General features: G+C 40.3%; 1 protein-coding gene across 1 annotated transcript in view; it reads right to left on the minus strand.

Moving 5' to 3' along the window:
• PPIL2 (peptidylprolyl isomerase like 2) overlaps positions 1-24,054 on the minus strand; it is a 68,134-nt gene that overhangs the window by 6,370 nt on the left and 37,710 nt on the right. Inside the window, exons 13-16 of the mRNA XM_058816574.1 lie at positions 19,234-19,323; positions 17,821-17,854; positions 9,702-9,819; positions 7,112-7,168 (exon numbers count right to left, since the gene is read on the minus strand). Of these exons, the coding sequence (XP_058672557.1) occupies positions 7,112-7,168; positions 9,702-9,819; positions 17,821-17,854; positions 19,234-19,323 (299 nt within the window). The remainder of the gene's footprint in view (positions 1-7,111; positions 7,169-9,701; positions 9,820-17,820; positions 17,855-19,233; positions 19,324-24,054) is intronic.

Below are 24,054 nucleotides of genomic sequence, written 5' to 3' on the forward strand. Positions count from 1 at the left end.
ATAATTTGAAATGGCCAGATCAGCTGTGCACTGGCAATCTCAGCTGAGTAATCCCTTAGCCTGTAGCTAGACCTCCCACAATATTAGCCCTAATGCATTTTACTGATGCTTCCAGATCTTCAGTTGCTCTGCTAATTAAACTTTATTGGTAATATTTTGTCACTTGTACATTTTGAAAGGCTGCCATAGACATGGCATTCACAGGTCATCAGTAAATGACCTAAATAGTCTATTTTGACATGACTGTTACGGGCTAAGGGGGAAGAAGACAAAGTTGTTATGCCTGCAGAGCATGTCATTCTCTTTTCTTCTTCACTTCTTGTCTCTCAAATGGAAAATTGCTTCCTTTTCTCTCCCTTGCATTCTCCAGCATTTTGCACAGAGAATCTCTGCGTACTACACTGTCAGCACAGTCAGCTTTCAATATATGTTTTTGTCTTTATAAAGACACTGCTGTAATACTGATAAAAAATAAAAACTAATTTGAATACAAACCACCAGCTCAGAGGACAGAGCTCTGAGCAGAGGGACAGGAAATAATCTACAAGTCACTTTTGTTCAGGGAGCACTTGGGAGCTTTGTCAGGGTCAGGCCCAGCTGAGGCTGGTATCTGACCACTAAAAATGAACATACAAAAGGACAAGGTCTGATTGCAAAATCACCCATCCAGTAAAAACTGAACTACACACTAACCTGGCAGTCAGAGCTGGATGCAAAAGAAATGGAATATTCCAAACTGTGAAGGCTTTTGCAAGCTTTCCTCTGATCTAAGAGACAAGGTATACACAGGCCCTTGAAATATTACATGTTGTTATTGTCAAATCTCAGGATGTTATTGCAGCACTAAAATCAGTTTGATGAGATATAATGTGTCAAAGCCCATGCACTGGCATCCCTCACAGCAACTGCTCCTCAGTGAATGAGGAAACCAACACACCAGAGAGGTTTTTGGGATTCTTTGCCTGCCCAACAACACATATTTTTGGGCCAAGAAAAAAGCCCATACAAATTATAAGACAAAAGACAAAAAAAAAATCAGTACATAAAAACATTTTAGAAATCCTCTAAAGAGTGAGCCACTACTTAATATTATTCTAATATTCAAGGAAATCTGTGCATAATTTTCAGTAAAAGAAAATGCAGATTCCAGAAGTTCAGGCTCACATCCCTTTATAGTCTTTACACGGGCTAAATGTGTGGCACAGCCAGTGACTGCTCACACTGTGGTGTCTGCTCTTGTGCAATGGCACTTCTGCCAAGATGGGAGCCAGCATGACAGGGAAGGGAGAAGGGCATAAACAAGTTTAACCTTTTCCTCTGCTTCTGGCTCTACTCCTTTTATAAGGTGTCAAACATGCTTTGTCCTAAACTGGCTGAGGTTTAAGAAGGTGTTCAGATGACACCCTGCAGTGAAAAGGGTGACACTTTCAAGACACCATTCACATCAGAACAACCAGTGGAACTGAGAGTTTGCTGTGTGCTTCCAGTAGATGTTGAACAGAGAAATCATGATCTCAGCTATATATTTAGCTCAGCAACCCTGAGACAGCTTGTATTTTTAGAGGAGCTTGACAAATGTTGCATTACATTTAAGCATGAACGACAAGGCAGGTACATTTATGGTATTTTTTTTCTGTTAGCATAGGAATGAAAACAAAAATGTGCCCTCACTCATGCAATTCTGTTTTCTTGAAAGCTGGCTAAGTTAGCACTGGAAATCTTTGCATTTCACATTTAGGTGTGTTATTAAAATCTTACTTCCTGTTAAGGCTCCTTTATGTAAAGGAGTAACCTTGCTTCAAAACCACTGCCAATGCCTTTGCACGATGAAGAAGTGAAATATCCAGAGCAGGCTCTATCCATTTGCAAAATGCCAGTGAAGGTCTCACTGCACTTTAGTGACTGCTGCCCAAAGAAAAAATGCATCTCCCCTGCAGGCCCAGAGACATTCACACGTGAATCTATCTCATACTTTTGTTTGGAAGAATTATTGCAATTAAGCCTTCTGCAATGCTGGGGATGGCAGTGAGCCAACATAATAAGAGTTTCCTGGTCAGAAGACGATACAAGAACAATGTCTGGACTTTTTTTTAAAACAAGCTTTAAACTACAAACAGAAAACAGAAAGAAAAATTGCTCTTTTGTAAACACATTCTGCCCCAAAGGTTATTTTTATAAAAAGGAGAACGCACATTTATATACACACAGAGGGAACAACACATATGTGCACAAACACGTACACTCAGGACAAAATGTTTTCTATGCATACACCCAATCTGCAGTGGAGTGAGCAATTCAAATGTGCAACAAGAATGCAGCCAAAACATCTCCATCTCTCTGCTAGATAAGGGCTTCATCTAGCAGGCGAGACACGGTAATAAAGGGTGATGAAAATAAAACAGCCTGGAAAAAAGCTTATTGAAACTAGACTCAACAGATGAACCTGGCACGAAAGGACTTCCCTGCCTTGGCACAGGTCCCTGTTCAGAGATCATACAACTGTTTTGGAAACAACAGCAGCCCTCATGCAGCTCCAACAGCCCAGTGCTCGTGTGCAGCCATGGCTTCCACAGGGAGGCCTGGCTCATTTCCCCACCTTGCTCTTTGCTCCTGTCCTGGTGTCTGGGGATAGGAGACTGTACTGCAAAATTAGGTCAGTCTCCCTACACACAATCAGCTCTTCTGCTGTTACACAGTTTCTCCAATCTTCAGATGTACTAAAGCAGAAGAACCAAAAGAACATGAGTTTTCCAGCTTCGAAGCAACTGGGATTCACTGATTCAAATCATAGAGGGAATGTTGCAAGTGGAAACAGACAATGTGTTATATAACAGCACCTGGGTAACTGAATAATGCCTGCTAGTTGCTTTATGTAGCTAATTACTTTAGAGGACAAGAGTTGCTTTCATTGCCCCAGTCTACAGAATTGCAGTAGAAAGCAATTAACAGGTTAAGGAATACTCAATACAGAGTGATACTGATCCAAGGGAAGAACTCTCTTCCACAAAAGCATCTGGCAAGGAGAGAAGGGAAGAAAAGAGAAGAATAAGCTGAATGCATGTCAGCTATTGACTGATGCTTCCAGTCTGACCAAGCCTGAGGTTTCCCAAACCACCTTGTTCATTATTTCTGGGAGCCAGAGAGCTGAAGAATGAGCAGCAGAAACCTCGAGAGACAGTAAAAGTTATGCACAGAGGCAGATATGTACAGCCTCACAGCAAAGAGAAAACTGTCCTCCACATACTCATCTCCTGTCTCAATTGTCACTTTCTTTTCTCAGCTCTTGACAAACACAAGCGATGCTCTAATAAACACACAGAACCGCTGTACAGATAATTTCCAGCTTTGCCACTCTGACCACAACACTTTTCTCTCTGCTCCCTTTATTGCCCTTTGTTTTATCCCATTACATCATGTATCTGCAACATGTCCTCATTTTCAAGCCCACCATGCTCTGCTTGTCCTAAATCTCACACAAAATTCTGAAAGCATTTTTCTCCTTCTGTTGATCACTTTCCACTACTATTTTAAAGATGCACATTTTTATGTGTGCCTTTAGCTTTGGAACAGGCTCCCAAAAAACAACCATGGAACAATTTTGTTTTTTCCTGAGGCTTTCTTTTTCCAAAGGTGGTGGAAGGTAGGTTGAAATGGGTCACTGTCACAACTTCCCTGTATCTATATGCAATCTCTTTCCTACTTACACAGTTCTCAGGGACAGAGATTATGTTTCTATTTCTGCTAAAAAAGGGCAAATGTACCAGGTCTCTGATCCATGAGAGCTGTGAACCATTGCAACAGGAAACATAACAACAACATGGATGGGATGTGCTTGCACCTAAATTTCATAAAGAACACCCAACAGGAACCTGAGCTTATCTGCTGGTTTGGCTGTAGTGTTCCTGTAGCCCCTGCAGGTCACAGCACAGCCAAGGCCCAGCTTGGAGCACAGGTAGGAAGGAGACTCAGGCACAGAGCCCAGGGAGCAGCAGGCAGGACCCTCCCCAGGCAGCAGCCCCCTGCAAATGCTTCTCATCCCCTCTTGTGCAGAGCAAAGGCATGTCAGTTGGTTGATATTATCTCAGTTTCTAAATTAAACCTCTTACCAGCAGCTAAAAGCCCACAAAAACCACCAGTTGGTTTTCATGTTAATTACATCATTCTCTAAGTCAGAAGAAATAGTAATTACTAGAAATGTTAATTACTAATTTAATCTAGGCAGCTCTGTTGGAGCAGGAAATCCATGCAGCCTGCAATACACCTCCAAGGGAAGGCATTCTGCTCTCACTCTCTGTTTTGCCAGATTATCTCCTTTCTTGTCAGAACCAGCATCCTCATCACTGCCACCATGAGCAGCACAATCATGACAAGCCCTTCCCTGTCCCCCAGCCACACCTTTCTCCTGAGACACGAAAATCCCAGTGCACCAAGGCAGACACATGTCTCCTCTTCACTGTCCCACTGCCCAGGTGTGGGCATTTACAGAGTCTCCTACATAAAAATTGTGTTTCAGACCAGTGGGGACATGAATAAGATGCATTTCCAGAAAAGGCACTTTTCAATGTTGCATCCACAAAGGACCAAAGAAGCAAAGAAAGGAGTAGGGAATGGTTGCCCTTTTACTCTTTTTTGTTCTCCTAAGTATGGGAAGCCTGCTGAAAAGTTGTATACAAGTTACAAACATGTCAAACTCTGCTCTCCAAGATACCTGTGTGACACTAACATGGACCAGAGTCACGCAGGAGTAGCTGAGAGTACAGGTCAGAGTATTTAGGTTTTTATATTAACTGAAATAAGTAATCCTCAAATCTGTATGAAAGTCACAACAGGCCAGTAAGCAGCCAGTTAACAATCCAATATACACTGATGGAAACAAAGAATCCTGTTATCATGGGTTCATTCTGCTCTTAAACCTAGATATTATTCCTAGATATGCTTCCCAGACATTATTGTGCTATAATCAGCCCAGATATAGTCACCAAATCCTGGAATCACCCAGGATCTAAAATATCAAACTGAAGTTGGAGTTTTACTAAGGTACAATCCCTGGCATCTTCTGGCTTTTATGACCTTTAAAAGCAATGCAGGTAAAAACAACTGATGGATTTTGATGACAAAATACAGATCTTAAGAGCTACACACATCAACCTTTTATTATTTAATTTATAAGTAAATTAAATTATTCAATAATTCAACTTACAGATTAATACAAAGTGACTGGGATACATATATCCCAGCATCTTAATTTTACCTTATTTGAATTGATCTTCATTTACATGCACGACAGATCAGAGTAAAATATCCCTGCTCTGTGTTCATATGAAGATGTCACTCATTTTTCATGCAGGAAACCAAATATGACTCTAAACTAACACTTTTTATAAACTTTTCCCAATGTATTTCAGCTAAAAATATAAGCAGCACCACTTCTTCACTCTGGGACCTAAGCTCAGATTTCTGTTACAGCAAAGACAATTCACAAATTAAGACACTCTTTGCTAAAACTGCAAAAATCTCTGCTATATATGCTTAAGCAGATTTACCTGGACTAAGTAATTCCTCTTTAAAGAGCAACATCCAGTGTGAAACAGCATCTGAGTTATTTTGCTCACTTGAGACATTCAGCACAGTGTGAAGGCTTTGGGGAGCACACTCCCTGCACCACAGAAAGCTCAGCTTCTCTCCAATCCTTTCCTGGTGAATTCTGGAAAAACTGAAGCACACTGAGGAACTCAGCAAAGGCACTGGAGGACTACACAGTGCTCACTGAGGCCAGGCTGCACCCAGAACTGCAGACCAGGCACATTTTCAGCTGAGCTGTCTAACACAGACATTACTTGATGAGGTGGCCAGCTCAGGTTAACAGCATTACTGGAGGGGATTTGAAGGGGTTTTTGCAAGGTGGACTCAAATTGTTGCTGAAGTGAATTAGTCCTAAGGTAACTCCTCCAAGAATTACTGACTCTCAGCTTTTAGTATTAGAATTTGCTTTATTTGTCTGCTTTCACAAAAGGACAAGGGAACTTTGAATTTTTCTAGGACAAACCTGAGAAAGAAAAAATAAATACATTTCCAAGAGTGTAATTATTGAAGAATCAGTATTGGAACTAACAGCACTAAAATAAAGTGCCATTAAAATGAAGCCTCAAAAGTTGCAGGCAGGGAAGATGGATTAAATATATCACTTTCACTGTACAGCACAATTGTATGACATTCAATCAAAGTAAACAGCACATGGTTCTGTTTTCCATTACTGACTTCCAAACGAATAGAACCATGAAAGGAATAAAACCCCAAATCTACAAGGAGAAAAGATTGTAAGATTCTCAGGAGCTCCCAGTGCAGCAGGCTAGCAACATTCCCACTCCTGCCATGCATGAGGGATGGCTGAGAACAGCTCTGCTTTACTGGTAAATACCAAGTTCCTGCAGCAGAGGAAGCAAAGAGCAAACCACAAGAAAGAGTTTGTATCTTCTTCAATGAAAATCTTTATCATGTGAAAACTTCAGTGGAAAAGACTTTCAGAAGAGAATTCTTTATAAGGAATGAAGTTCTCTCACTGTCTGGACATTGGTAGTATCTTTATATATGTGTGCATAAATATACAGATTTATACCAGTGATAATTGTCAGGAATAAAAGAAAATAAGAATAAAATAAAAAAGAATAAGAAGGGCCAAAAGACCTCATCTCTGCAGAAGCTCTATTCCATGATGAAGAACAGTCCTGTCATGAGTAATTTTTCAGCTGATGGCTCATAAGAGGATGAAAGCAGTATTGAAGAGCTAATCTCTTGTGTCCCAGCAATTAACATGCACAAATATTAACATGGTTCATTACATGACTATGATTACTTTCCTCATGACTCCTGGAGGGCCACCCACAGAAGGGAAGTGAGGCAACTTACACAGATGAAAGGAGGGAAAAAAGGCAGGGTCTGCTGACTGGCATTGGTGCAATGTTGCCCACCTCCTCATGACCAGGACAACTGGATTGTGAGCTGGAATTTTGCTCCAGTTCAATTACAAGAGTCACTAGATTCTGCTTTTTAGGCTTCAGACACACAAGGGAGAATGTCTGCTATGCTGCTGCCCAAAATATCCTTCACTTACCTTCCAAAAACTGTGTGCTTCCTGTCCAGATACGCACAGGAGCGGAATGTGATGAAGCTAGAAGGAAAAAACATATAACAGTTACCACATTGTCCCACTGACCCTCAGCAACAGCCAGTAATGCTTAAAAATGCTTAAAAATACAGTGTCTGCAAAAGCTTTCAGAGAGAAGCCAAGCCCCTCTCCCTCTCTGGCTCCTCTCTGGAAGGCCTGTGGACCAAACATCATTTCATGCCTCAGTATTGTGGGTTCCACCTGGATTTCTGGAGTTTTGGCTTCTCACTTTTCATCACACTAACATTTTTAAACAGTACTCCAAGAGTAGGGCCTTGCAGCAAGTCCAAAATTAATCTGAGCATCTGCCTCCTTGGCCATGCAGGCCCTGGGAGGCTCAGGCAGGGCAGGCAGACGTGCATGGGAGGAATGCTTCCTGCTTGGGAAGAACATTTCTGGTGCATGCTGGGCAGCTTGTATCCAGCAAATAAAGTTACATGACACAACAGCCTCTGCCAGTGTAAACTTCTATTTTCTGGATATTTACTTTTTGCATTTCTCTTCCCTTAAACTGCTCTGTTGGTGATCTATTTCTCCTCTGGACAGAGCACACTCGTGCTCCAGATACAAACACCCCAGAAGAATACTTTGAAGTGTCAAAACTAATTAATTGGACTTTTAATTTTGGGGGCAGTACTTTTAAACTTAAACATGGGAACTAAAACACTAATCCAAAGCAACCTTTACTACTAAAGCATTACTCTAAAGCTTGATGCTTCTTTGGAAGTCCTGCACTACAAATGTATGAGGCAAAGGTTTCCACAGTGTGGTCTGCAGACCACGATGGCCTGTCTTGGCTGGACATGCAGTGCTGGCTCTCCTCCCTGTCTCCATCTGTTACACTACATAGGAGACAGCTAAAAATATATAACCATTCCAAAAGCACTTTTCCATATAAGCAACTGCCTCAGGAAGTTATATGATTGAAAATAGGAGCAGCTGTAATGTTCCAGACAGTCTATTAAGATGTAGCTTGCCCTAGGAAAGCATTGGCATGCTGTGCAGAATGCAAACTCCTACATGGGATACACTTTACTGCTGGATATCCAATACTTAAAATCATCACATGGTCAGTTATGTAGCATTGTAATAAAAACCCCTGAAAAATAGCAAATGTACAGGCAAAGCTTCTCATCTGTCACTACAGACAAAATAAATTAGAGACAACAGAATTAACATAACTCAGGATGGGCCCAGAGAAGTCCTGAGCATTATTCAAGCACCACCTTGCAGGGGGACCCAGCTCTCTCTGCCCTGTAGTGACTGTCACCTATGGGGAGAGCAATTCACAGAGTCCCCAAGGCTAGAGGAGATGTATTTAAGTGCTGCCTGAGAACCTTTATAAATATGGACAGCTGGAGTCTCTTAAGGACTTACATATAAAGGAATTTCTTATTTCATTTGCAAATTTTAGGAGAACATATATAATCACATTTACAGCAGCAGATGACGTGACTCAAAATGGCACATCACTTATGGTCTCTGTAACCTCTGTTATTAGAATCCTCATAAAAAAAAAAAAGAAATAAGAAAGAAGCCTCCACTCTCCCCTAGTTTAGCACGTGAGAGCTGGCAGTAACATCCAAATCCAAAATAAGCTGTACAGCAACTTGATCCAGCAAACTGCCCCACACGTGCTTAGGCTTAAGAATCCAAGTAAGCCTAAGAATGTGAGGCCCTGAGACAAGGCCTTGTGTTTAATTAAAGCAAAACACACTGCTGCAGAGTTTACAAGCCATCCTAACACTCAGTATCATGAACACCAAGACCCACTCCCTCTCTCCCTCCCTGCCAAGTGACAGTTCTACACACACACACTCTCTCTCTTTCCTGGGGCTCCCAATAAAAGGCCAATTTTTTATACTGCAGCACTTACAGAGCAACCAATAAACAGTTGGCTCAAAGTGACACAGAACATTTTTAAAGAACTGCAGGCAAACACCCATATTAATGTTACACATGAACAAGGCCACTACAACTTCAGTATCTTTAAGTTTTCCCTTGTTTTAGTCCTGATTCTGCTTTTGTACATTGGAAACCAAGTTATTCTCAATCCCAGATTGTACACTCTGCCATGTCTGGGTCTACACATTTCAACAGAACATTATTTAAAATCAGGTGACTAAAAAGAAGTTATATTCCCATAAAGTTTATGTTTCATCCAATTCCTTCAATAAGTTCAATATGGAGCTGAATTTAAACAGAATGAAGAGGTGTGATGAATGATGATAACTATAGGGGAAATAATGGGGAGGGACACTGACAAAAACAAAAACTTCAAATCATTACAACAAAAAAGACAAGTTATTGCTGATATAATGAACCCACAGGTCTTCTTGCCATGCTTCACTTTGCTCTTAGATGGGCTAAGAGCAGCTCTAGCCCTGATTGCAACATGCACCACTCAACAGAATATCTCCCTTTACTAAACTTTACATTTAGAGTAGCTCATAAAATGTCATTTTTCTTCTTAACAGAGTGAGACACAATGTCCAGAGACAACCAATAAAGCATAAAAAAGAAAATGACTACTTACAACTGTGATTTGTTTGTGTTGGGTCCTGAATTTGCCATACTAAGAACACCACGTCCCGTGTGGGACAAATTGGGCTTGAATTCATCTTTGAAAGGTTTTCCCCAGTAAGATTCTCCTCCTTAAAAAAAAAAAAAATTAAGAAGAATGTTTGTTTTCATTAATTTCCCACTGTGTGTTGCAACAGGCACTGGCATTAAATTCAAGGTTCCCAGCACTTGCAGTCACCACGTGTTAATACATTGTTACCTCACTCCTATCTCTAGGCCAGTTTTTGAGCACGACCTTGAAATCTGGTGTTTGCAACTGGCAACATATTTCTGTGCCCTCACACTATCAGCTGCAACAGACCACACTTTATCAACAGCTTTATGTATCCTGTGCTGAAGAACAGTCAAGGATTTAATTTTTTCCTCCTGGTCCACCATAAATTTTCTCTTTTGAGACATTAAATCTTTAAAATTGGCTTCATGACAAAACACAGAGCAAAGAGTTACCAGTTTAATTGCACTCTGGATATAGCACTGCTCCTGGAAATAAAATATCAGGGAGATGAAACACATTCATAGAATGATCTAAGAATAGGAGCTATAAGCTCAAATGCTTAATCCCAGACTAAACAATGAAGAATGACGATATATGGTGCTCCAAATTAAAAGGCAAAAATTAGGTACTTGGAGTAGATACCTGGATGATGTGAACACTTACATGCAATGAAGGTAAAAGAATGATAAAACAGCACAAACCCCAGCCCCAGCCCTCCAAAACTGATTTCTTTTCTGTGGCTGTGGACAGAGAGAGGGTCCGTGAGAGGTCTCCTCCTGACTGTCATTTTTACATTATTTATGACAGATCTGACATTTTCATTTGCACTTTCCTCCAGGATCATTCTTAATAAGAAAAATGAAGGCTGAGATGAGTCATAGTTTTACAGTCAAATCCATAATCTTGTTTGACAAACCATGAAAAAATATTTCACCTTAGGACAGTATTAAAAATAAAACAAACAAAACTATCCAAACAGGCAGCAAGGCTGGTCCATCTGCAGAACTGGCTCAAGAGCCCTCCAGAGTAAATGTATCACTGGAGAAGCAGCAGGTCAGGGAGGGATCTGCAGTGCTCCACAGCCATGTGAACACATAGCACAGAAAGCAATTTGGTGATATGGCTGCACACAGAAACAGTAAATAAAAACAAGGAATGAATCAGGCACTGAAAACCTTACCCAAAAAATCACAAGAGTGCATTAAATGAGGAAAGAGTTTCAGATGATACAATGAAAACAAAGCATCTCATATGGACAGCTGCAAGTGGAACTAAGTGAGAAATTCTGGAAAAAGCTGACCCATTAAAAACCCCAATTAATCATATTCAAAAGACCTATAAATAGAGTTGAGTGCTGCCTGCTCTGCAGTTTGACAAGAGGTGACAAAAGGGACAAAGCCTGTGGGGATTTTCTGTAATCAGGAGTACAGCAGTGGTTCAGCAATCTCTGGCTATTGAATATTTTAAGATCAGCTAAATTACATCAGCTTGATCCCATATGCCAATATTTTCCAGAGGTGGGTGACAGGGATGTGGTACAGTTGCAGGCAGCTCTAGAGGAGTTTGTGCTGTCTGAAGTTTTCAGAGGATATAGAACATGAGCACAGTCTGTTGAGATGGGACACAGCAGCAAGTGGCCAAACCTGTGAGCCTTCTACAGCCTTCATGTGCTTCCAGCTGATGTTGGAATTACAGCCAAGCTGCTGAAAGACAGTGGAATCAAGCCTGAAGCCTTCACTGGTCAGAAAAATAATTCAAAAGGAAAGAGAAAAATTGTGAATGACAGAGAGACTCTCTCTGGCACTGCAAACAACCAGACCCAAGAGCTTGCAGACAGGAGCAATGAGCCATGATCTTTAGGCTTTGGAATATTTATATTTGTATGATTTCATTTCGGATCATGCACTGCAGGTCAGAATTCATCTCATATGTATGAAAGCTAAGTTTGGTTCATTCTGCCTCCCTGGAAATAAGCACTAATATTTCAGCAGATAGCTACAGCCCCTGCTCTGTCTGCCATACAGCTGTTTCCAAGGCTAATTCTGTCTGCCTGGGAGCTGCAGCAGGAGCAGGGAATGGCCTGTGCAGCATTTGCCTCAAAGGCCAGACGTCCTGTGAAGGACAGAACTGAAGAGTCTGTGGAGACCTGGCAGCCCAGACTGGCAAAGGGCAGAGGAGACACTGCAAAGGCACTCTGCAGAGCAGGCACAGCTTGGGGGTTTTGCTGTTGTTTTGGTTTGGTGTTTAAAAATAATTTAAAGGGAATACTTTTTTTTTTCTTTTTCAAGGAAAACCCCAGAGTATTCTCCTTAAATTAAAAATAGCCTGAATGTGCTTTTCATCAAACTCCAGCTAACCTCTGGAATTGTTCCAGGCTTCAAGTATCTGCTTGAAGCAGGACTAGACAGAACAAGTCAGAAGATGGCAAGTTACATCTATACATTTTTTTAATTACTGAAATCCAGCATGACTTTCTCTGTGAAGATTAAGTACAGACCCCTCATCAGTCTAGGGCCATGGCAGCATAGTGCCTAATGCTCAGCTGGAACAGGGATTTTACATTCTTACCTTTTACTCTCCATATTAGAGCTCAAGGTAAACTTGGGAAGACCACTCAGGCTCCAAACCTGCTAATAATTATGAGGTGTTTGTAAGTATCTAGCAGATTTTACTGTGTTTATTCTCAACACAGTTGGGAGGTGTGGTTGTACATTTTCTGAAAGCAGAATGGATGCAGACAGAGGAGGTGGGAGCACGGCAGTGTCTGGCTCCAGTCTTTTTATGTTACCCTTCCAGCAAATCTATGTGCCACAAAGAGAAGAGGCTCCTCCTGACACTCCCCAAATCTTTCTCAGGGTGCACACAGATCTCTGCTGGCTATATTTGGAGTCACAATGATGCAAAGCCCTCACCCCAGTGCTGATGTACCAGCCTACAAGCAAAGCCCACGGAAAACAAGAATTGACTCTGGGTGTTGCATCCACAGCTGGCAGCACTGCCTGTCACTTCACCTCCCTCTCAGCTTATCTTCTGTCCAAGTGGAACTGTGTGCCTACTGGACTTGTAAATGTTCCTGAGATCCTATTACAAAAGTGCTAGAAAAGAATTCTGTGGGCTTCTGTGCTAAAAATCAGTTCACATGGCAGCAGCCATGGCCCCAGCACGTACTGCCACTGGCTGGATTGGTGTTGGGAATAATTACAGTCTGCACATGGGAATGTCCTGCTTGCACAAAGCTGGGAATGTATTTGGGATCAGCCACAGAAATACAGTGCCATTAAACAGCATTTTACCTGCACAGTGTCTAATGCCTTCAGAGTTTTTGTACAATTCTGTAAAATAAAAATCACATGCCTACTCAGATGCACATGATTCAAAGCTGCAGGAAGCTGGGAGACAATTCCATGCATTCTCCTTTTTAAAATAAATTCTCTTAAATTAAAGATGTGTTTAACTCATTCTCGCACAGAGATGAAATGAAACAAACCACACAGCTCTTAGAAAAGAACATTAATAATTTCTGTGGCTATCCAGAGTGGCAAGATATATTTAGCTTGTACTGAAGCATGATTAGTTATTCAGTCTTGTATCTGCATTCTGTGCTGATAGTAAACAGGTGAACAGATTTAAACTGACATCTGAAGCAGTCACACATCAGCAACTACACAGAAAAAAAGCCACATTTTCAGATTGCCTTTTGATCTCAACCAGGTTACTCTTTCGTAGTCTTTGTTCCTACTAAAAGCATGTAAGTTTTTTTGAGGTACAATCACAGATTTTGTGCAACTTTCTGGCAAAGAGCTGAGAGATGCATCTAAAGCTTCAGAAATGTAGCATTCCAAAAGCCAGGTGTGGGCTGGGAATCATCATTCATGACAGTTGTGATTTTAAATAAATCCTTCCTTTTTCTGGCTTAAAAATTGCTAAGCAGTGGTAAGGAAGTAGGAGGGTTCTGATTCACAAAAATGATGGCTTACTTTCTGTAATTTTCTTCTTGTCATTTGGAACAACGAGGCACATAATAACATCTGACACTTCTGTAGAGCTTTCCAAGTGAGATTTTGGAATCATTTTGCAAATATGAAAGCCCTAGCTCAGGCAGTAAGTGCTTCTCTCCTCTCAGATAAGAGGATATGGAACTCAACCCCACAAACCTGAGAGTGGATGTGCACAGGGACTGCAGATTAAAAGGAGAATATTCTAGATAAAAAGGTCTTGCTCCTGCTTTTGCTGCACTACAATCATGCAAGAAAAGGGGCTCTAAAACTGGCACAGTTAAGGAACTTGCCATCTTAGGAAATCACATTGCATTGATCAAGTTTGTCCAGAGTCCTTTGCTATTGACATTTCAGAGGAGCTCTTCTTGCTGCCAAACAAAATGCAATTCCCATCTACCAGTAGTATTTCATCCTGGACTTTTACAGCTATAATGTGTCTCCTTTGTGCCCTCCTGGATTCATAAATCACAGGCTGATTCATGAGACCTTCCAACAGGTTGCAAGAAAGAGTAGCTGAAAAAAGCCTGTGCTGCTTTGAAAATGTGATGCTTTGCATATATTCTCCCTTTTTCATACAAAAGGGTTAGGATATTAAACCTATTTTTTCTACATGCAAATTTTCTTCTATTATTTGGAACACTGAAAATACAGAGCAGCTGCTCCACTTGCACGACCGTGAGTTAGAATTACTCACAGTGTTCAACCACTTACTTGTTATGAACAGCAGGAAAAGAGATACATCACAAATCTAAAATTCATTTTCAAATAATTAATCATTACAAAGAATGACCATGACTCAGCTTATTGCTCTGAATACTGCCTCTATGGGTGGTTATTTTGTTAGAGAAGAAATAAGCTGCTGTACCACAATAAAATTTCTCCCAGTAGTCTTATGAAAGAGAAAGGTGAAGGCTCTAGGAAAATGAGTCTGGTCCTCCAAATCAGTGTCATCCTTGCAGCACTGTGTATCTGACTGCTCTGGCAGTGCAGGTCTGACAGCTGAGCTAAGGTAAAACTCTATTCCCCACTCTTTTCTCAGGGTGGTATCTCAGCTCCCAGATGCCACAATGCTAATTTCCACCCTTCTCCATTCCAAGCTAACTGCTGAGTACCAGAATTAGCTGTCCTTCACATGTCTGCTGGGTCACATTTGCTTTTATGACAGTCCAGGACAGACTCAAGAAGGAGATACTGGGGAGCTGAATAACAAACAACAAAGCTCAGGGTGCTTCCAGAGAGAACAGCTCAGCTGGAGCAGCCTTGGGAGAGGATGGTCAGTGACAACCAGCCTGGCATTTACCTCTGTGAGCTGTTTTAAAACACAAGCACAGTTAATCCGGGTGAGCCAAAGCACAGCTACAGTCTGTGTATGTATGACAAGTCACCTTCTGGCATGTTGTACTAATTGTGCCCAAATCCACCCAGAAGATGAACAGTCCTGGGCTTAGTTAGCAATGGAGTGGGTGATCATCTCAGCATCTGGGGGCTGCAACCTTAAACCTGACACCCTGACACATGGCATAAATGTCAGATGACAGAAACCAAATGGTGGGAAGATATTCAAACAAGTCTGTTCAAGTTCCTGATGAACAGGAATAATTAAATAAATAGAGGAGGCTTAATGCATGTTCCATGTATCAGTTAAGAAAAGGGTTTTTTTTCCAGAAAAAGAAAAAAATAAAAAGGCCAAATCTCTTAGCTAGAAATCATCAGTTCAAGCAGAAGGTTCTGTGTGAATGAGGAAACAAAGCATGTTCTTTTTGCTCTGAAGTATTCCTACAAAAAGCTCTAATAGAAACAGTTTATAATATTGACATTTAAAGGGTAACCTCCAAATAGTCCTCCCTATTGCCAATTGAAATATCTGGGAAGAAAGCCCTGTTCTGTTCTCATATGCTTCTCTGATATTACAGAAGTCAAGTTATTTATTCTAAAGCTCATTTAATCTTACAGACTTTTTTTAGCTTTCAAAGGTGCATCTTTTTTTTCCCCTTCTAAGAAGCAGTGAGTCAAAAAAATACTGAAATCCCTTCCAGCAGAAGACATAAATAAAGGGAATTTATCCTGCAAATAACAAACAAGCCACAGGCAAAAATGGTACAAAGTACTGAATCCCAGTGCTTTGCTCCAAAGCTTTCCTAAAGTGAATGCCTGTGATCACATGAATAATGCACAAACGAATGGACCAACATTTTTACAGCATGGGAGCCCAGGAGAGCATCAGTCCATCTGCCCTGCCAGAGCAGTGCTGCTGAGCTGAACCCTCCTCTGGCTGCCCTGCTGCCAAGGGAACATCCAGCCTCAGGTCTGGCCACCTTCTTACAGCTCCAGACACACAAGTGGAATTTCTGCCTCACAGTCAAGTGCCCTGGATCTATCCAGTAGTCAGGAACAAATCCTGACAGACTACTTGCACTCTGTAAACTGTCTAAGCAGCTTCACTGAAGTATTAAACACAAAGCATGACAGTTCAAGAGCAATCTACAGCCCACCAGGCTCCCCATTTAGATTTCCTTGTGATATTATAATATTCAATAAGCAATTAGGTAAAGACATATAAAATTCAACTGTCTTAAAAATATAAAAGCCATTCAGGTGCAAAGAAGACATTTGCACCATTTGGACTCTACAATAATTGCAGCCAGTCTCTAAAAATCTGCAAGACTCATGTCTATTTGAGTGCACACTGTTCATTTCATTAGAACTTTAATAGTCCTGACAGATGTTTGCGAGACATCTCGCCTGCAATATCCTCATCTTTAATTAAGAATGACAAGGAGGAAAACAAGATGGAAAATACTAGAGGTCATTAGACTCCTTTTTTTAAGTGAAAGAATATATGTAGGAGGTTTTTCATCCTGTGTGCTTATTAGCACTTCACTTCCTACTGGCAGAGGCAGTGGAGCTGAGCCTTGCCCTTCAGTGCAGCAGTGATGCCAGTCCTCTGCCTCTGTTAACTCTGCTGTCTCACAGCACTTCTGCATTTGCACAAATAGAAGCTGGGATGACACCAGCAAGTTAATTTTCATTCCACAGCAGGATCTGAACTCCACCCTGCAAGGGTGAGAGGTGTTTGAGTCAACCTATTAAATCTCTCCCATCTCCTGACACCTCTTTAATTTCTCATTTCAAAAGATGTTCCTAATTATGTCTTTTGGGATTTGAACCAAAACTTTATGTATAAAAAAATAAAATCACATCTGACAGTCCAAGCATAGATGGTAACAGTTCTTGTTAATGGGTTTTTGCCATCAAAACACTGAACCTTTAACTAGTCTCAAATCCTGCAATTGTTGATTATCACATACACTTAAAGAAAAGGAGGCAACTTACAGTAACATAATTAACACAGTAAATAGAGCTAAAGTATTTAAGCAGGGGAGGAGCTGGGGATGCTGGTGACAGACACAAGTGGGCACATAGAAGGTGCATGAGGAAAATGAGCAAATTTACAGCAGTGACCAGAGGTATTTCATGACCTATCTCCTGTGGTGGGCAATGCTGTGACACCCTTCAGCTGCTCTGCCCCCTGACCATTCCTGCTATGACTGTTCCCAGATCTTCAACCAAGGGAGAAAGAAGAGGAGGAAGAATTTGTAGCCGTGATCCCCAAAAGTAAGAAAAAGAGCAGCTTGGGCATTACAAGGCAACTAGCTGGGAGAACAGATGGTGTCTGGCCAATCACCAATTTTAAGGCAGGTCTCAAGTATATCATTAACACTGAATTTGAAAGCAACTTTGCATGAATGTGTTTCTTCCTTTATTCTTTGCCCTGGAAGACCAGCTGTAAAATCATTATAATTTTCATTTATTTATTTTCTGAAGGAAAAAGGAAGCAAAACCCACAAGAATTCTGCATGGAAGAGTGCCCAAGCTTTAGACTGAGAATATATCGGATGAAATTTTGAACATAGTCAACATGGTCATAAAAATATATCAAGAAAACCTCTGTTTTAAAGTAAACACAATGTCCCACTTACCATCATTTAGCGAATTTTAATTTTAAATTGTCTGGAAGTAAATGTAACAACACAGCCCATGAAGTGAGAACAACTTACTTGATTCAAACTCAACCTTACCTGTTCCTGTTCCAGTCGGATCACCTCCTTGGATCTGTAGAATTAAAATTAAATCAGTGTTACATATGCATCTATGTGAAAGACATTAAATACAAACCATAAAAGCCAATGGTGCTCAATTTTCTGCCTTCTATATTGTGTCATGTTGACGAGTCAGCAACAAGGAAACCATTACTTCTTATTTGGAGCTTACTATCTTATTTGGTGGCTGTCATCCCTGACCTTGCTTATCCATAAGCAGAATGGCAGTTTCATAAAAATAATAGGTCTTTTATAGGTAAATAGGGAAAATAACTAATCTCAAATGGGTTAACCAGATCATCCTTTTTATTATGTGCTGAATCAGAACCTGCTTTTTAACTGATGATGCACTGCTTTTGGAACTGGAAAGGCTTTACATTTTGCTACCAACCCTCCACATAATGGGAAGGCAAGAAAAGGGGGAATATGGAATATTTTTTGTATTTGAATCTGTATCCACTCACTACCTCCAGCAGAAAAAATCCTCATGTGAAACCAATCTTTGAGTAACAAAACAGTGTATTAATTACTGTACATGCAGGATCTACAGAAATAATATTTAATGCCTTAATGCCAGTGGAGGGAACATGACATGATCAGTTTCAAAGTAATAGCACACAAGCACAATTGTAGTTGTGAGCTTAACTATGAACTGAGATACACAGTGCCGTCAAAAGAAAAAAAGCTTTTTGTAGGATGACAGGACAGAATGTAACATCCAGTAATGTTCCCTGTGAGATGTGCTCTGCCTTCAGGATCAGGTTGTTCATTCTTCTGAAAGGAAGTTACAGGGCAGCTACAATATCCTAAGCTGCCTGGACTGTAACTCTGTAAATAAAGATCTTTGACTACTAAAGACACAGTTCAGGAACACAAGGTGCTCTTTAACTCCTTTACAAGAAACCTGGGCACCCAGTGCTGGAGCACACTAGGAAAGGATAACCTGATAATATCCAAGTACCACAACCTGAAACAGAAATTCAGATGCTTGCTAAAGTTTCATCTGAATGAGATTTCAACAGGCCACAGTATTACTTATCCAAATATGCATTTCCCTCTCTCTCCTTCTGTTCATTAACCACCCACCCACATCTTGGGGAAGATAACAAGAGCCAAGGCAATGACTCTTCAAGGCTTTGTCTGGAATGGCAGCAAATGCAGTGCTGAATGCAGTGATGTTCTGAGTGACAATGTTAGTCAGACAATTGTCAGTAACACCCAGAAATACACATGGTACAGGTAAGGACAACCCTCATTCTGATGGTATATTTGATACGCTTCTATTGCAAGTTGTCATGCATGGAACCACCTAAACCTGAGGTAAGTTAAATATATGGGATATTTTGAGTACATCATATATTGTGCATTACACAGGAGTTTTTTAATACTCACCACAAAATTCCGAATTGATCGGTGAAAAATTGTTCCATCGTAATAGTTCTTCTTGCACAGCTTGATGAAGTTTTCACATGTTCGGGGTGTCTGAAAGACAACAGCAAGTTTTAATTAAGCACAACCTTTAAACAATCATTACAGTGGTTACAAGAATCACTTCTCACTTGTGCCTCAAAAAGGAACAAACATGCAGGACTAGAAGAGGATGGAGGCTCTGTCTACAGGAAAAAGTCTGTAATAAAGCTTCTTTTAAGGTACACTAGAGAGACACACACTGTGTTAAATAAATTAAACCCAGACCTTCCAATTAGCACTAAGAAGTGCTGAACATTAGCTCAGATAACCTGAGTTCCCAGCTGACATCTTGATGGTGAACCCAGGTAAGCTCAGAGACTTGCAAGTCACTGAGTTCCAGCAGTGCATCACAGCCCTGTTCCAAAGGGGGTTTCTAGCACTGAAAAATGGTAATTTAGCAGAGTCAGAATGAACCTGACCTCTCTGCTCCACTATTTCAAAGTGAGCACATTGAAACTAACTGGGAGAGAAGCATTTGGTCCTCTTTACCACTTGGAAGTAACAATGGGACTGACCCAACTCACTGGAACACAGGAAAAATAAAAAAACAAAACCAAACTGTTTTCAAAGCTCTAAATAAAAATTTAAGATGCTAAATATATTCCCAACTTCTAATTCACTTTTACAGTGCAAATTAAAGTAATTTAGTGAATTTATGAGTCATGATATTCAAACAGTACCTTCTGAAAAACTTTACTTTCCACCTCATCATCCTTCCACTGTAATTGCATGGATTCTCTTCTCTGCAATACTATAATACCTTCAGACAAACAAACACAAGTACAGAAACAGCTGTTTTCTATACTTGGACATGTTTTCCAACTCCACTGTGGATTATGTGCATAAATCTATTTCAGTTTTACAAAAGAATACATCTAACTGAGTTCTTAGAGGCCTTAAAAATATCCTTATTGCTGGATGTGGTGGCAAGTAAAGCCCAGCATGAGCTGCAGGGGCTGTAGGTGAGCACACCCAGACCTGTCTTTGTGAAAGGCACCAATTCACTTCGCACTGCTGTGACTTCACTCCTGGTCTGGGAGCTGCTGAGGGACAGAGACTGAGCTATGCAACCTGAACTGACTTAAAAGCAAAAAAAAAAACACCAAGGCCAGCCTGATTATAACAATTTAAGGATGAAATAATCTGTATCTCTTGAAAAGCCAGTCCATACAAGTATTCATCCAGAACCCTACAGAGCTTCAATTTTCTGTATTTTCTCATCTGAAACACAATCCCTCTCACTCCTCCTTATTTACACTGAAATGTCTCTTAATTTTCCAAACAAACTTTACTTGTCATTATAAATTCTCAATATTGATTCCTCCTTAATTACTCTACTCAGATGACAGTTGTCAGCTGGGCCACAAGTGAAAAAATTAGCAAATTCTAATCTTACACCAGCCATTCTTTCAGATTTCCTACAGAATTCATTACTGAGTAAAATGGTAATGGTACCACAATGGTTTTATGGTAGAATGTCACCAAGGCATGTACTTTGGTGGCATCTTGAGGGCAACTCATAAGTATATAACTATATTCCATAAAACTGTATCAAGCAACAGGAGGTTCTCCTACAGTTTCAATGTTTATAGTAAATGTGATATTTTTTGCTTTAAATTCAACATATATGCTTTAAAATAATCTTTGTACTTAATCTTTCTAGTAAAATTCAACCCCTGAGGAATCACTTGTGAAGCAGAGGTGTCCTTTATAAGACAATATCATAACAGCATTGATCCTAGCATTTTGCTATTAGTTATTACTTGTGGAACATGTCAGTAAGGATAAAAATAAGTTTAAAAATTTCTTTATGAATCAGAAATGGAATCAGCAGCTTTTAGCCCAGGGCACTTTATGTCATGAGAGCCAAGCACTCTTTGGAGAGAGAGACATAGTTAATAAGTTCTCGAGGGGGAATACAGCAACCTGTAATTAATTTTTCACAAAAAATGAAACCAGGCAAAAGACTGAGTCCCCTAGGAATGGACACCAAATAATCTAAATTTGCACAAAGCTGATAACCCAAACCAGATTTCCTATTTATTTTCAAAACATGATTTGTAAAATATACATCAAAAATCTGTCTCCAGTAATGTATTTTTTATGCAGGACCTGTGCTGACCCTTCTCTCTAAATGGATTTTTAGCTATTATACCCTTTCCCAGAAATAAGCTTTTTAAATGCAACTTCAGAAATATTTAGTATACATGCAATAGTCATTTCACTGCAAGGTTTTCTTTAAATAATTGCCACCAAATTGGTTCCCATGGTCACCTCATGCATCACAGAGATACATTTGGCAGGTAAACAGTTCCTTAGCAACATTACCACTACCTTGTATAGTGCTTTTTAACAGACACAAATAAGGAGGTTTGCATTCAATCAGTAATAAACCCCAGTTTCAGTCATGCAGTAAATCTAGAATATCTGGCTCAGATTATCTGATTTATTCAAAGCAGTTAATGTTCTTGCCAAATCTCACACTGCCAAGCACATTTCAGGGATTTTTTAAAGCAGCATCCTGTCCAAAGCAGGAGAAAATGCTCGAGGTTGATGGGGAAGGTGCAGATCCTCAGTAATGAAGTTGTGTCCTGCACTGACCACACAAACAAGGCCAGTCTTTGAAGTCTTTGTTTCAACTACAAAGACTGATGACATATAAATACACATAAACAAACCTGACTTTGTTATTTGATATAAGATCTTGTGGCAGATGTCAGACTCCCATTCCCTGAATGCAAAGCTGTCTCCTTCTTCAGGAATTTCCTGCACAGCACTTTTCTCACACCATTTCTGAAGGAGGAGGGGATGGTCAAGGCACCTGGAAATGCAGGAGGTGACCCTGGTGTCTTGTTCTCTCACCACTGACTGTGTGCTCCAGGTTCTCTTTTTAGTTCTGGCTGGTTTTGTTTTAAACTGGCCTCAACAGCAACAGCTAGTTTTTCCCTCTTTATCCCTTTTATATTAAGCAGGAAATGACTGAAATTATTTTATTCTACTGACTATGACTTTGACCTATATGTAAGGAAGTCTAGGGAAAAATGCAACCATGTTGACCTGATCTGAAATCCACTGACAGAAAACATGGTTTCAAATCTACTGCAATATCTTCTCAGAATGATGCAGTGACAATCCTAAAGAGGAAAATTTAAAAATTGTGAAAGGCTTTTCTGACCAAAGAATGTGGTAGGAGAGCCCTGAGAAATCCTCCTTTTCTTAGGTCAAGTTGGGACCATGTAAGTGACTGCAGTGTCTCTATGATGTCCTTCAGCTAAAGACACTTCTCTTTCCAAATGACAAATAGTAAGAAGAAAAATTTTATTTATACCAAAAATGAGTCACCTGCTCCAACTGTGCTCCCTATTTATTCCGTAGATGCCAGATAACTGTCTTTCAACTGCTGAAAATTCACACCCAAGACAAGCAGTAAAAATTTAATAAATGCTTTGAGACAGGAATCCAGAAGAGTACTTATCCCAGAAGATGCCACAAATGCTTTGCTTGGCTCACAGATATACATATTTAATGGGGCCACAGCCCAATGGTTTTCTAAGTAGGTTTAAGTCTCCATATAGCGAACACACTTAGTAGTGTGGAAACACCAGCACTCTACCAGTTACTATGCCCAGACAAATTTCAGAGTTAATGAGAGATTGCTACAAAGAATGACCCTGCAAAAATAGCAGTGACAGGAGACTGTGAAATAATTATACTCAGAAAACACTGAAGAAAGGAATATACAATTTAGAAAACCAAAGCAAAACAGAAAAAAAACCTGAGTGCTTACTACAAACTCCTAGGATAAATGCAGATTTTATTCGAGCCAATTTCAGTTTCCATTTTGCCAGCAAGGGTGGCTCCATGCCAGGTAAAATTCATCTCTCCTGCTGCATCCCGAGACCTGAAGGGTGGGACCAACCAAGCCAGGTCCCTATCTGATTTCCCAGTCTGCAGCTGTCCTTTCTCATTAGTCACAATGGTTCATTACATTTGTAAAAGTTACCTTAACTCAGAATCTCTACTGGGCAGCGAAGAGCCAAACAGGAGGAGATGAAAACCTGCAGCACTCCTGTTGCCAAGGTGCGGGAGATGGGAAAAGAGGGAAGAGCTCCTGAGTTGTTGCCATGACTGCAAGGAAAAAAGCTTTACTATGTGAAGAGCTAATCATTTCAAAATGCTCCATCCCTGGAGGATGTGCATGAACCTTGAAGGGAAATTTCACACTAAGCATTCAGAAGCTGTCATTCGCACATCTGTATAATTTTCTTGTGTTAATTTCACTTCCCTTTTATTTCTTTTTTTCTCTCTAAATTGGATGAACCGTAGTAGTGGCACTAAACCACAGAGCCTTGCTATATGCTCATTAACCCTATGTTTCAAAGCAGAAAATAATGAAAAGCTCACTTCTCTCAAATTAAAATTGCATTCTACAGCCTTCATCTTATCACACAAATGCCAGAATTCTGCTACTAAGAGGCATGAACTAGTGATGGAAATTTCTAAAGCTTCAAACAATGATTTCCATTTTCTTAACATAGATCTCCTTTAAAATGCAAGGTGGATTTTGCTTTGCTTTAATCCATTTATGTACTTTTACAGAGAGCATTTTTTACCTTGTAATTGTTCATTCAGCAACTCTTCTAATGTGTGAGCCCATAACAAGGTGATTTGGTAAGGTTTAAACTCAGTTTCCCCCCTACCTTTCAATTTGTAGTACTCAGCCTACCAGAAGAGAATTTAGCA

This window comes from Ammospiza caudacuta, chromosome 18, assembly GCF_027887145.1.
Source record: "Ammospiza caudacuta isolate bAmmCau1 chromosome 18, bAmmCau1.pri, whole genome shotgun sequence".
In the NCBI taxonomy this organism is placed as follows: Eukaryota; Metazoa; Chordata; class Aves; order Passeriformes; family Passerellidae; genus Ammospiza; species Ammospiza caudacuta.